This window comes from Manacus candei, unplaced genomic scaffold (genome assembly GCF_025592945.1).
Source record: "Manacus candei isolate 608988 ecotype Guabito, Panama unplaced genomic scaffold, ASM2559294v1 h1tg000015l, whole genome shotgun sequence".
NCBI lineage: Eukaryota > Metazoa > Chordata > Aves > Passeriformes > Pipridae > Manacus > Manacus candei.
Window position 1 is genome coordinate 1,287,076 of NW_026138063.1, and position 13,015 is coordinate 1,300,090.

General features: G+C 45.3%; 1 protein-coding gene across 1 annotated transcript in view; it reads left to right on the forward strand.

Annotated features, from left to right (window-relative positions):
• The first annotated feature begins 595 nt into the window (after positions 1-595).
• Positions 596-13,015, forward strand: part of LEKR1 (leucine, glutamate and lysine rich 1) — a 31,991-nt gene continuing 19,571 nt past the window's right edge. Inside the window, exons 1-3 of the mRNA XM_051781855.1 lie at positions 596-751; positions 852-1,219; positions 9,452-9,666. Coding sequence (XP_051637815.1) covers positions 1,037-1,219; positions 9,452-9,666 — 398 coding nt within the window. The 5' untranslated portion in view covers positions 596-751; positions 852-1,036. The remainder of the gene's footprint in view (positions 752-851; positions 1,220-9,451; positions 9,667-13,015) is intronic.

Here is a 13,015-nt window from a genome sequence, read left to right on the forward strand (position 1 = left end):
GGATGTCAGGGGTGGCTTTGGCATGTCAGAGATGTCTTTGGGGTTTCAGGGATGGCTTTAGGGTATCAGGGCTGGATTTGGGATGTCAGGGACTAATTTGGGGTGGCAGGGCTAAATGTGGGGTGGCAGGGACTAATTTGGGGTGGCAGGGCTGAATTTGGGGTGGCAGAGCTGGCTTTGGGGTGTTAGGGGTGTTTTTGGAGTGGCAGGGCCAGGTTTAGGATGTCAGTGCTGAATTTGAGGTGTCACAGAAGGTTGTGGGGTGTCAGGGGTGGCTTTGGCATGTCAGGGGTGGCTTGGCCAAGTTTGCAGTGGCAGGGCCGAATTTGGCATGTCACGGTCAAAGCTGAGGTGTCAGGGCCAGGTGTGGAGTGTCCGGGGGATCTTTGAGGTGCCGTGACCAGCTTTGGGGTGTCAGGGATGGATTTTGGATGTCAGAGCTGGTTTCAGGGTGTCAGGGCTGAATTTGGGGTGTCCGGGCTGTCTCTGGGGTGTCTGGGCTAGATTTGGGGTCTCAGGGCTAGATTTGGGGTCTCAGTGCCGAATTTGGGGTGTCCGGGCTGGATTTGGGGTGTCCGGGCTGGATTTGGGGTGTCAGTGCCGAATTTTGGGTGTCAGGGCTGGATTTGGGGTGTCAGTGCCGAATTTGGGGTGTCAGGGTTGGATTTGAGGTGTCAGTGCCGAATTTGGGGTGTCCGGGCTGGATTTGAGGTGTCAGTGCCGAATTTGGGGTGTCCGGGCTGGATTTGGGGTGTCCGGGCTAGATTTGAGGTGTCAGTGCCGAATTTGGGGTGTCAGGGTTGGATTTGGGGTGTCAGTGCCAAATTTGGGGTGTCCGGGCTGGATTTGAGGTGTCAGTGCCGAATTTGGGGTGTCCGGGCTGGATTTGAGGTGTCAGTGCCGAATTTGGGGTGTCCGGGCTGGATTTGAGGTGTCAGTGCCGAATTTGGGGTGTCCGGGCTCGCCCCCCTCACCTCACGCCCGCCGTGCCGCGCACGCGCCGTTGCCGCGGTTACGGGGACGCCGCGGTGACAAGATGGCGGCGGCGGCCGCGCCCCCCCCGCCGCGCTCCCCCCGCCCCTCACGGGTCCCCCCGCACGGGCCCCCGGCCCGCCCCGAACCCCCCGGCCCCGGCAGCTCCCGGACCCCGCCGCGGGGCCTGCGGCAGCACATGGAGCGGCACGTCCCCGTCCACGCGCTGCCCGAGGAGATCCGCAAGGTACGAGCTGTGGAGATGGCAAAACCCCCCGACGTTTGGAGAGCAGCTCCCGCGGGAATTCAGGGGTGTTTCACTGGCCTGGGGACACTGGTGCATTGTCTGGTACATGGTGGTCCTGAGTTAGGGGGGGTGTTGGGTTTCATCGCTCTCTGTGCAGTGGAACGACACTAATTCTGTGGGAGCCCTGCAGAGGAACACCTTGGTCTGCCATGGTGTTGTCACTGCAGGTGAGGCCCAGAGAACACCTCTGTCCCTCCGGGTGAGTCTCAGGAACACCTCAATCGCTCCAGGTGAGTCTCAGGAACACCTCAGTCACTGCAGGTGAGTCCCAGAGAACACCTCCCTCTGTCCTGGTGCTTTCACTCCAGGTGAGTCTCAGGAACGCCTCAATCACTCCAGGTGAGTCTCAGGAACACCTCTCTCCGTCCCGGTGTTGTCCCTCCAGGTGAGTCCCAGAGAACACCTCTCTCTGTCCCAGTGTTGTCCCTCCAGGTGAGTCCACATTTTCCCCTGTTATGGCATGTTTTGCTGCCGTGAGTTTGGAATGACTGAGGGCATAACATGTTCCAAAGGAGTATCAACACAAACGGGAACAGAACATTCCCCTTCATCTTCCCGGGGATCTGCTCTTGGTGTGTTCTTTTGTTTGGCAGGCAGATTATTGCCAGTGTTACAGTGCTGCTGTCTGTGTGGGTTCATTTAGGAGGAGGCTCCACTCAAGTGGAACACGAGTCACTTCTTGTAACACTATCGGGTTTTTACTTCAGCAATAAAACACCCAGCTGTCCTCATTTCTTGGTCTGCATCTCATAATTAACAAGTCATTTAAAAGCTTTGTGTACTCAGGCTGGAGAAATCCTCCCTGGAGTAGTCCAGGAAACTGTTGAGACAATTTCTGAGATGATTTCTGAGAATTCAAGGGTGGGTAAGATAGACAGTGGAAGGGAAAAGGAATATTTGCCCTTAAAACAAGGGGAGGAGAAGAACCTGGGATGCTTAGAGACTCATGAGCAGCTGTTTTGGTAGCAGGAAAGATCCCAATATGTTTGTTGACTTAGAAATTAGTTTTTAAGCATCAGCAGGATAAGGTGGTGAGCAAAAGTCAGTGCAGGCTCCTCAGAGAAACAGTCATTCATGCCAGAGTGTTGGAGGAGAGAATTGTTCTGGATCTAGTTACTGCTCAATATTTCTTTAATGACTTCAAGCTGCAGTTTTGTGGCACTTTTGCTGTCAGTGTCTGATTTGGATCAGTTCCTGAGCCAGTTCCTGATCCGTGTGTCAGGCATACCCTAGCACAGGGAGGAAGCAGGAACAGAAAAGCAGTGACATTAATTCTGTCAGCAGCAGTGTCTGTGTCTGCTGGTTATCACTGAGCCAGGATCTTGGATTACGATGAGGAATACGCTGGTGCCAGTCTGGGAGGGGTTGGGAGCACCCTGGGAACACCACTGAACTCCATATTCTTAGTAAGAATAAGACATATTTTAAAAAAGTGAGTCCAATGCATCAATGCAAAATCCATAGTAACCTCCTTGTCACTTGTCAGACAACACTGAGGTCTGTAATCAGGTCATAAGGAGAATAATATTAGCAAAGGGATGTTACAAAGAAAGAGGCTCCTAATATATTGTCATATAATAATAGTTGTAATATATTAATAGTTGCAGTATATTGATAATTGTAATGTTAGTAGTTGTAATAGGAATTGCATGTGAAACTTGGGCCTTTGTTATCCTCTCTTCAGGGCTGTTGAGGTTTCAGTTCTGAGCTGCTGTAAAACAAATAATATGACTGATGGGAATTTAGAAAAGAGCAAAAGTAGTAAAGAGCTTAAAAACCTCGTGTTTCTGTGAAAGGATGATGAGCTGGCTTTGCTCATTCTGCAGAATACCTGAGCAACAGTGTTTGCACGTGTAGGGAGATGGTGGTTCATTTCCAGGTGCAAATTAGGCTTTTCCTCACCTTTCTGGATGTGCTTTGGTTGAATGCTATGGAACTGGAACAGCTCACCCTGGGAGTTGTGTTGGAATTCTTCCAGTGGGACTGTGGGGGCAAACTTTTCCCTCGGAGTAGAGGATGGGGCAGGGAGTCCTTCCAGCTCCCTCCACTTCTGGGGGTGTGGTTAACAAAAACATCTGATGGGAAGACACAGAATTTCTGGATTGGTACAAGAACAGGCTTATGGTCCTGTCCCATCCTACCCTCCACTCCATGTGGGATATGTGAGCTCCAAGGCAACGACAGCCCCGGATTTTGGGATCAGAGAGTGCCGGGGTTTTACACATCCTTTGGTGCTGCTCATCCCCTCGCGCTGTAGCTGCACTGCAGTTACAAGGTACAGGCCCTGATTACAAGCCATTCTCACAATTTCCTGTCCTTGTATCTCCCATCTTTTATGTGCACATGTTCCCATTCCCTTCGCATTCTCTGCTGTTGGATTTTGCAGCCTCTCTTCTGGAATCTCTCGGATTGCTCCAAGCAGAGCTGGTGCCAGCTGTGCTTTGCTCTGCCAAAGGGAGCACATGCTCCCAACATGCAGCTTGCAGGCCGAGGGAACACGTGTGTGTGGAGGGAGCCTGTCAAGCACAGGGATTTCAGCCTCAGAGTGGAGAATATTCCCTTCCTGGGGGTTGGTTTGGGCTGGTTTGCTGCAGGTTGGGTTGTACTGACAAGGGAAGGATGCAGAGCAGAGCCCTCATCATCCCTCTCCCTCGTGTTCCTGGTAGATGGAGCTCCACAAGCTGCTTATCAAGACTGTTTATTAAATTTTAAAGGAAGTTTTAATCTAGAGGGAAGGAGATTTCTTGGTATCTTGTTAATGAAGCAATGTGAAGGGACTTTGGTTCTTCGTGTTCTGACCAATTCTGCCTTAGAGAATCATGTAAAAATTGTACATGCTTTGCTCTCTTTCTCACTCCTTCTACCGCTCTCACAGCTCTTTCTCACCAAATTCATTGCAAGATGGGTGAAAAAAAAATCAACAGCTAAACATCCACATGCCCAGTATTAAAGCCTACAGGATATTTTTTTTTTTTGTATTTACAGTTGCATACTTCTTAGAAACTAATTGTTGGTAAAGATCTACATCATTGGCTTGTGATGCCTAATTGTGATGTATTTATGTGTCTTAGAGTTTCTACCATCAGCCTCAGCCCAGGAGGGGACAGAAGGAGTTAGTGCTTCCTTCACTCCAGTGTCGTGGATGTGTGTTGTAGGGGAGTTCTGGTTTTTCTGTTTGGTTGGTGTTTTGGTTTGTTTGGTTGGTTTAATTTCTCCTCAAGACTTTAATATTTCACCTTGGTGGTAGAGGAACCTTTTTTGTGCTGGTGAACTTTAATTAAGGTTCTGCTGTTGTCAAGTCTGTGGAAGTTGATGGGAAGGTGCAGCTTTGAAACAGGAAACAGAACAGCAACCAAATGACCCCAAGTCCTCCAACAAAAAGTTATATCTAATTTCATATTTTATTTGGCAAATAAATGATCTTTGCTGGCGTAAATCCTAAAATTAATGGGGCACAGGATACCCTTCGAGATTAGCCGTTCTGTCACCCCAGGAGCTCAGGAGATGGGGCAGGGCAGGAACTCTGAGGCTGTTCCACGTGGGTACAGAACGTTCTGTGGTGTCTGGCTGCCCACAAATACCATGTACACCATGAGCAGCAGTGCTTACACATCACACTTCCCACTCTGCCATAGATTGAGCCCATTATGGGATCTTTATGAGCACATTACGTTATCTTTCACTTTTCTTACTCTCTTTGAACAGGGTTATTTGTTTTTAATGGGTTCTGGAACACGTAGTCCCAGCTGTGTTAGTAAGCTAAAGAGTCTCTCCCATCCATCAAGACTCGCTGGGTGGGAGGGAACAACGTGCTCAGGATGTACAATATTGGTACCAGCAGGCATTTAAAAGCAGATCATTTCAATTTGTGCCCTCTAGATAAGTGTGGTAGAATGGCAGAGCCCTTTTCAGTGTCCTCTTGGCATCCACCTTGTGAATTCTTCTGGGGATGATGTTCCCAAGTTGCTCCACTGAGGGTTTCAGCACTTGGCTATAGAATTTCTAATGTTTGTGTGTCACTGGGATGTGAGGCTCCTGCTCTGGGAGTTTTCTGAGTGGCTGTGAGGTGCTTTGGAAATGTCAGAAAATCCTGGAACAGTTTGGGTTGGAAGGGGCCTCAAAGCCCACCCAGTCCCACCCCTACCATGGGCAGGGACACCTTCCACTGTCCCAGGTGGCTCCAAGCCCCGTCCAACCTGGCCTTGGACACTTCCAGGGATGGGGCAGCCACAGCTTCTCTGGGCAACCTGTGCCAGCCTGTGTCCTCCCAACAGTGAAATGTTACCTGTTAATTTGGGAAAAGCTGCCAAATTACCCTTTGTCTGGTGTGTTTTGTCATGCAATGCTTTGTGGTTCCCTTCCAGCTGGAAGGTGCTGTGACACATCCCGGCAGAGCTCCGGAGCCCCGGGAAGGTCTGCCCGGGCTGGGGACACGTGTTGTGCATTTACAGGGGTTGGGTGAGTGGGATCAGCTCCCAGCAGGGCACTCCAGCCTTTTATGATTCATTAGTCTGATTTCCTCACAGGCAGGAAAAAATCCAAGCTACCTGAAATCTGAGTGTTATTTCCTGCCGTGACAAACTGATTATTTCAGGGCATGTTTTGAATGAAGCCACATTCTGGTTTCACTCCAAGCCTGTTTCTACTCTGTTCATATGTATTCAGATCGAGCACTGGGATTTTTTTGCAACTGTGATTTTATGGAAGTGGAGCTAATAATTCTGTTTGTAGCATGGCCCAGCAGTACCAGCTGGATTGCTTTTTGGGTAGATGCTGACTGAAAACTTGGCTCAAAATACACTTTTTTCTTTTAAAAGAAGTGAAGTTATTTCTGGGACTCTTAAGAATCTTTCTTTGACTAGAGCAAATATCAGTTTCAATCAGATAACTCTTCCAGCAGAAGACTCCTAGAAAATCAATGGTGTGGTTTGAGTCATGATTTCTTTTTGTGTTAACAGGGATTGGCTGGTTTGGTAGGAGAGGGACATCAAAGTGGTGTGGGAGAGGAGGAGTGAAACAAAAAGGAAAGTAAAATTGGATAATAAGGTAGAATAAAACAACATACAGAAATAATTTAAGAGCACTCAGCTGCAGCATAATGATTTTTTTTCCTTGGGTTTTATGGATTCAGCTACAAGTTTAGTTTGGACAAATACAGAGATTTTTGTTATTTGGCCAGTCCTTGCTGGAGCAATGTCAGTCCTGCCAGATCCACCAAGTAGCAAGAGCTGTCACTGCAGCATTACATGGCTGAGGAACACTGGGTGTTGCCAGGAGTTTCTTCACCAAAAGGGCTGTCCAGCCCTGGCACAGCTGCCCACAAAGTGGTGGAGTCCCCAACCCTGGAGGGTTCCAAAAAGGTGTGGATGTGGCACTTGGGGACATGGTCACTGGTGGCCTTGGCAGTGCTGGGGGATGGTTGGACTCGATGCTCTGATAGGGCTTTTCCACACCAAACAATTCCACGTGCTGGATGCTGTAATCCCAAAGCCCTGCTAAGTGAGAAAGGAGCTCGTTTTGCTTTGAACACCAGCTCAGCTCTTCACTGGGGTGATTCCTGTGGGTGGATCTGCAATATCAGAGCAGAAGAAGTGGTGCACAGGCTGACACACCCTGGAGCTGCTTGGTCAACTCAAAATGGTATCAGTTCCTGTCTCCTCACTCAGAAGGCTAAATATGGTCCAGACCACCAATTTTTTTTCCCTTTTTTCCCTTATAACTTACGTTCTACAAATGGAACCGAGTCAGACAGATGTAATTTGAGTGATTATCCCTCTTGGCTCAGCTTTCCATTGGCCTTGGTATCTAAAGAAATCTTTGTAACCATAGAATAATATCAATGCTTCTAAACCCAAGTGCAGATGCTTTAAAGCATCTGGTGTAACGTGTGTCACAACTGTGGCTCAAAATCCTGTGGATAAATATCTTCCTACTTCAAGCACTTTGTCCTCAGTGAGTTTGTTTGTTTAATTCTTCATAGATGTTTTCTCTTCACTGCTTCCCCTCACTGCTCAGGAAATACAAGAGCTCCTACTCAGAGCTCTGATAGTTTCCTTTTTTATTCCTTCCAAAGTGTTTTTCCCCGATTTTTTTTTTCTGCTTTGAATTAAGAAGACCACTGTGTTTTGATCAAATGGAAACAGTGAAATATGGAATCTGAAAACATAAATCACTGGGTATTTAACACACATTCTTAGTGGTTACTCAGCAATCAAATTATTCCAGAAAAGGTTGTTTGTAAGTGTAAGAACTAAGGAAAATTTGTTTCCTACAGACTTGTGTGTATTACAGTGCTTGCAGGGTAATTATGAACGTACAGAGCAAGGTCCTGATTAAGGTAGAATTTCCTTTTCTGTTATTTTTTGACTATGTAGCAAATACTTGAAAAATGCAACCTGCTCTGGAATCCTTCCAGGTTTTTACTTCACCTGAGGAATGGGTGTGAAGGAGGACAGGACCCACTTCCAGCTGAGCCCAGGGAGATAATATTTGTTTGTTCCATGACTTTATTTATTTTGAAGTTCAATAACAAAAAAAGTAAAAATTAGGAAGGTTTAGTACTTGCACAGAGCATTTGCAGGTCAGGCCCCCGATGATTTTGAGTTGTTTTCAGTCCCAGAACCCAGTGAAATTCCAAGCACTGTTTATTTGCAGGGCAGCACAAGAGCACCATGTTCTCTCTGGGATAAGAAACCCCTCCTGTGCTCCCTAAAGCAGCTCATTTTGTCCTTTTTCAATATAGTAATTTCAGTGCTTTGGAACTTTATGGTAGTTATCCTGAATAACAGTTTCATATTTCCAAGCACAGTTTGCAGCTGCCAGGAAAAATAAACTTGCATTTTTGACTCCTTCAGAGCAACTGTAACCAGGGGTGTTTTAAACTGGGGCAACACTTAAGAAGAAATGGGAAAATAAAGCTTGGCCAGGGCATCCTGAAATACCATTTTTATCAAGCTATATTTAAAGTGCTGAAGATTGTTGAATCATGGGATAATGAGCCTTTAATTTATAATTTTTGAAAGCTGCTTTCTTTCCTCTAAGTCCGATTTCTTTCCATTTATCCCAGTGTCTCAAAATATCTCTATTTTTCTTCTTGTGTGAAACAAGGGATTCTTAATTTGACTTCAACTGTTTGCAGTTTTTCACCTCTCTGATTTTGATAATTCACTGTTGGAATCCCTATAGCAGTTGGCAATTATGCAAGAAAAAATAACTGAAGAAAAGTTGAAGTGTGTTTGAGTCTCTCTGACATACAGTGGCTCTTCCAGCTGCCACCCATGGTCCATCTTCCATATCTCCAAGTTTACCAAGAGCTTTTCCTACCCCTTGCTCTGAGGGGTCTCTCGGCTGTGTCTGAGTGTCCTCTGACCTAGTCTTGATTCTCACCATCTCTTCCCTCTCCAGTGAATTTATGCTGAATTTATCCCCAAGCCAGGGGCAAACCTGTCAGGTTCAGGGCTCTGTGCTGGTGAGCAGGTGCTACGTGTCCCCTGCTTCAGGATTAATGATTGATCCCTTAGAAAATCACATTTCTCAGTTGATAAAGGGTCTTTCCATGAGCTGTGTGTTACATACTCTGTAGTTTGTAATCAGCCGTGAATATTTCATACCTACAAACGGGTTCTGTTTTCCACAGCACTGCAGTGCCATGGACACTACCTCATCCTCATTAATCCCTTACTCACTGCAATTATTTGTGTACAGATTGCTGGCTTACATCACTTTGTTCACTCCCCACTTTTCTTGCCTGCTTCACTCGGACACCAGTTGCCAGAAAACCACAGGAAATAACATTTTTCTGGCTCAAGCGATCACAGATTCATTAAGGAGATAACTTTGTTAAACACAGAGTTTTATTTTCAATTAATACACCAAACATAGCTCAGAGGTACTTTAGAATTCCAGTGGGAGTTCCCACATATTAAATTGCCAGGCTTGATACATCCTGTGAAGTTTCCAGTAAGGCAAAGCACTGCTGTAGCTTGGGTTCATTTCCTAATGCAGAATTTTTCTTTATTATTTGTTAAAGCAATAACATCATCTGATCATAAATGCTCTAGAGAATGAAATGGTTTAAATGACTCAGATTTACTATTGTTACTTAGTGTCACTCAGGGTTTTTTTGTTCAGTGTGTTCCTCACAAACAGTTTTACCATTTCCTGTCTTTCCAGATGTCCCGGGATGAGACGGTGTGTAAATACTGCGGGGTCAGCTACCTGATCCTCCACGAGTTTAAGGTGATGGAAGAGAAAGTCAAAGCAATGGAAAAGGAGATAAAGTTTTATGAAGGAAGCATCGAACGGGAGCAGAGGCTCCAGGCTGAACTACAGGCCCTGTACCGAGACCTGGAGCGCTACCGAGCTGCCAGTGAGTCCAAAAGTGAAAGGTCAGAGCTCATCATCTTCTCTGCTGACATTCCCCTGCAGCTTATTAGGGACTTTCATCCCAAAGAAGTTTAAAACACAGATAACAGAATCACAGAATATGCTGGGTTGGAACAGACCCACGGGGATCACTGAATCTTTTATCAGATGCATCATCTATGATACTTTGTGATATGATATGATACTGGGATACTTTATTGAAATCATCTTTCACAGTGTTCCTTGGAAGCAAGTCTAAAATTCCTTCCTGGTTTAGAAACAGTCCATACATTTAAAGTGAGAGAGAGCCCAAGAAGGCACTTGGAGGTATTTCCCCTGCACACACTTCCAAATAGAAATTGGAAATATTTCACCTTATCATCTTGTAATCAAATTGTAATATTTGAAATGAAATGGCACAGTACTGGGAGTTTCACAGTTGTGAGAGTTTGACTGATTGTCTCATAGTAACCTGGGAAAGAATTCCCAGTGTTGTTGCCCTCAGAAGCTCAGGCTTCACTCTCTAAAGGGCTGATACTAAAGGAATTATGAACATTTTGGGTCCTGCTTGTGACACTGTTCTCCAGGAGCTGGAGTCTGCAAATCCTTGCAGACAGATATGTGAAGGTTCCAATTAATTCCTTTAAGAACTCCAGTAATGAATGACAGACCTCAGAGCCATGTTGGGATTTCCAGTGATTAGAACCTTTAAGTGTGTTCTTTCAGCTCATGCTTACAGGTTGTGTATCCTTTTCTGTCCTCATATTTTGGAATCTACCATTATATTCCACTAGTTGATTACAGTAGGACTATAAACAATATTTATAGTCCACTAATAAAAGATACTTTATAAAAGTGCAGCTGCCCAAGTTGACAACTGATGGAATAAAGAGGGACATCAAGGCCACCAGAAACTTCTTGGTAATTTCTTGCTCATCTAAATCAAACTGTTTGTCAGAAGCTTTTTGTAAGAGTGAGATTGTAACTTTAATTACCAGCTCAGCCATTTTGATTTTTGGGACCCCCAGTGGGAGTGTTCCTTCCATATTTGCTCACATCAAGTGACCCAGAACTGGTGACATGGGCATTTTGAGTGTTAAGGTGCTCCAGAGATTGGACTGGAATGCTTTGGAAACCTACTTTTTTTGTTTTTCAGAATCACTCAAATACCATTAAGAATGTAATGTTTCTATTAAGGGATTTAGTTAGGCTTGTGTTTGCTAATATTACTAATAACACATTGATTTTAGAGCACAAGCTCCCACAAATTTGAACAAAATGTGTTTATGTTGTAGATCACTGTGCTCATAATGTTTCTTGCAATATTTTTTTCATTTAAACTGAACATCCTCCACCCACCCCCCTTCCCAATATTCAACGTTTTCTTTGGTTTAACATCATGTTTTTAAAGAGCTGTTTACTCCTTGTCCCTTTAACGACCCTGGGTGGCAGAATTCGGTGTGTGAGCAAATGCAGTGACAGCACATTCTTCTTGGGGAGGATCATTTGCCAGAGCTAAACTTGAAATTTTCATTGAGCTGCCTCTTTGTAGTAAAGCTGGAACAGTTAATAAAAATTTTTATCTCTGCACTTTCCCCCCCTGAGGCTTGACTTGATTTAAAAGCTGCTGAAATCAAGTGCAATACTTGCAGTAGGCTCCCACTCTACAGCCATAAATCAACTGTTGTGCCTTGTTAAATAACTTGTCTAAATATTCCTTATCTTCTCTTCACTATTCTGGGCCTCTCTCACTACCTTGTGCTGTTGGCATTAAGTCACTATTCACCATCCTCATTTCTGGGTCTGGCAAGGCTGACAAATTATTCCTCCCAGAAGCCAAATATCCCCTTTTTAAAATTTTATCTCTGGGAGACCAATGGATTTAATCTTTCTTGTCAGTTCAGACTGTTTCATTTTTATATTCCTTTTAGGTTCAGGTTTGCTGTTGTTTGTACCTGTGGTTACCCTTGAAAGCCCCCTGGGAACGGGAGCTTTGGCAGGGATTGGTTACCTGTTCTTTGGGATTGGGGGACAAGAAGGGGAGCTAACCAGTAGTTAGTTCCACTTAGCTATTCAAGCCTTATTCCATGTTAAAATCAGTTTGTGATAGTTAATTTAGTTTGGGTAATTCTTGCCACATCCAATATCAGAAATGTAAAATACATTTAAATGCTAAAGATGTCCTCAGGTATCACATCCACAAGTTTTCTGAACACCTCCAGGGATGGAGACTCCACCACTGCCCTGGGCATCATCTGGAATGAAAATGAGCAGCTGTTGGGTCTGAGCAGATCCTGCAGTTTCAGAGAACTGAAAATACCATGGTGGAACTTTTTTGGGGCAGGATGTTCCAGGCTCTCTGAGCCTCCTGTCCCTGCTGGCTCCAGGCAACTGGGGATGCTGGTGCTCCTCCAGTCCCACTGGGAATCACAGGGAGTACCAAGATGATTTATTCTGATCTGGACTTGTGAGAGACGCCCTAAATCCCAACAAACAGGGTAATTGCTGCTGTCATTGCTTTAGGACAATGACTGTGTTTGCAACTCCTTCTTGATTTTCTCCTCCATTCTTCTCCTGTCAGCACTGGGAGTTACCACGTCCCGATTGCCCTCCCGCCCCGGGCAGGATCTCTCCTGTACTCCCCAGGAAAGCCGGGGTGCAGAGATGGGCTGTGAATTCTGCCGGCTGAACTGCGGGGCAGAGGATGAGCTCAGTGTGTTCCCACCATTCTCTCAATGCCAGCAGTTAATGACCCGTGGAACTTTTCCTTTGTGCTAAAAAGCACCAAAATAACATGTTTATTTTGCTCCCTCCTGATGCCAGGAGAGTGCAACTGTCCTGCCTTTTCCACAGGTGCTTTTGTGTGGGACTGACCGGAACATGCTGAAAATGTCCCTTTTATTATATCAGGGCTCTGCGATGGAAAGAGGAAGAAAATGTGTCTCTGATTATTTACCAGTTTCTTTCTTAAACCTAAAGACCTTCAAATATCCCATTCTAGACTAAGAATGGAAAATGAGCATCCGGTTTTCCCTGGATCCTAAAGTTTTGGTTTGTTGTTGTTCAGTGCTAAATCACTGCTTTTTTCCTCATCTGCAAAAGTAGATTTGAATTTCTGTAGCTGTAGGGGAGATGGACATTTCCTTGTTAGTGGAACAGTTCTGCTCCCAAACGCAATCAAACAGATTGATTCTCTCCCCTCCAGCCTCCACTTCTGGGGAAATTTTCCTAAAAAGGTAATATCAGAAATTTCTTCAAATTTTTAATTATTTTTGGAGTTTGTTTTTTTTTTCCCAGTGATCATATTTCAGCCCAAAAACTTGCTTTTGAACTCCCAGATGTTCAGTTCTGATTTTGTCAGAGCCTTGCAGA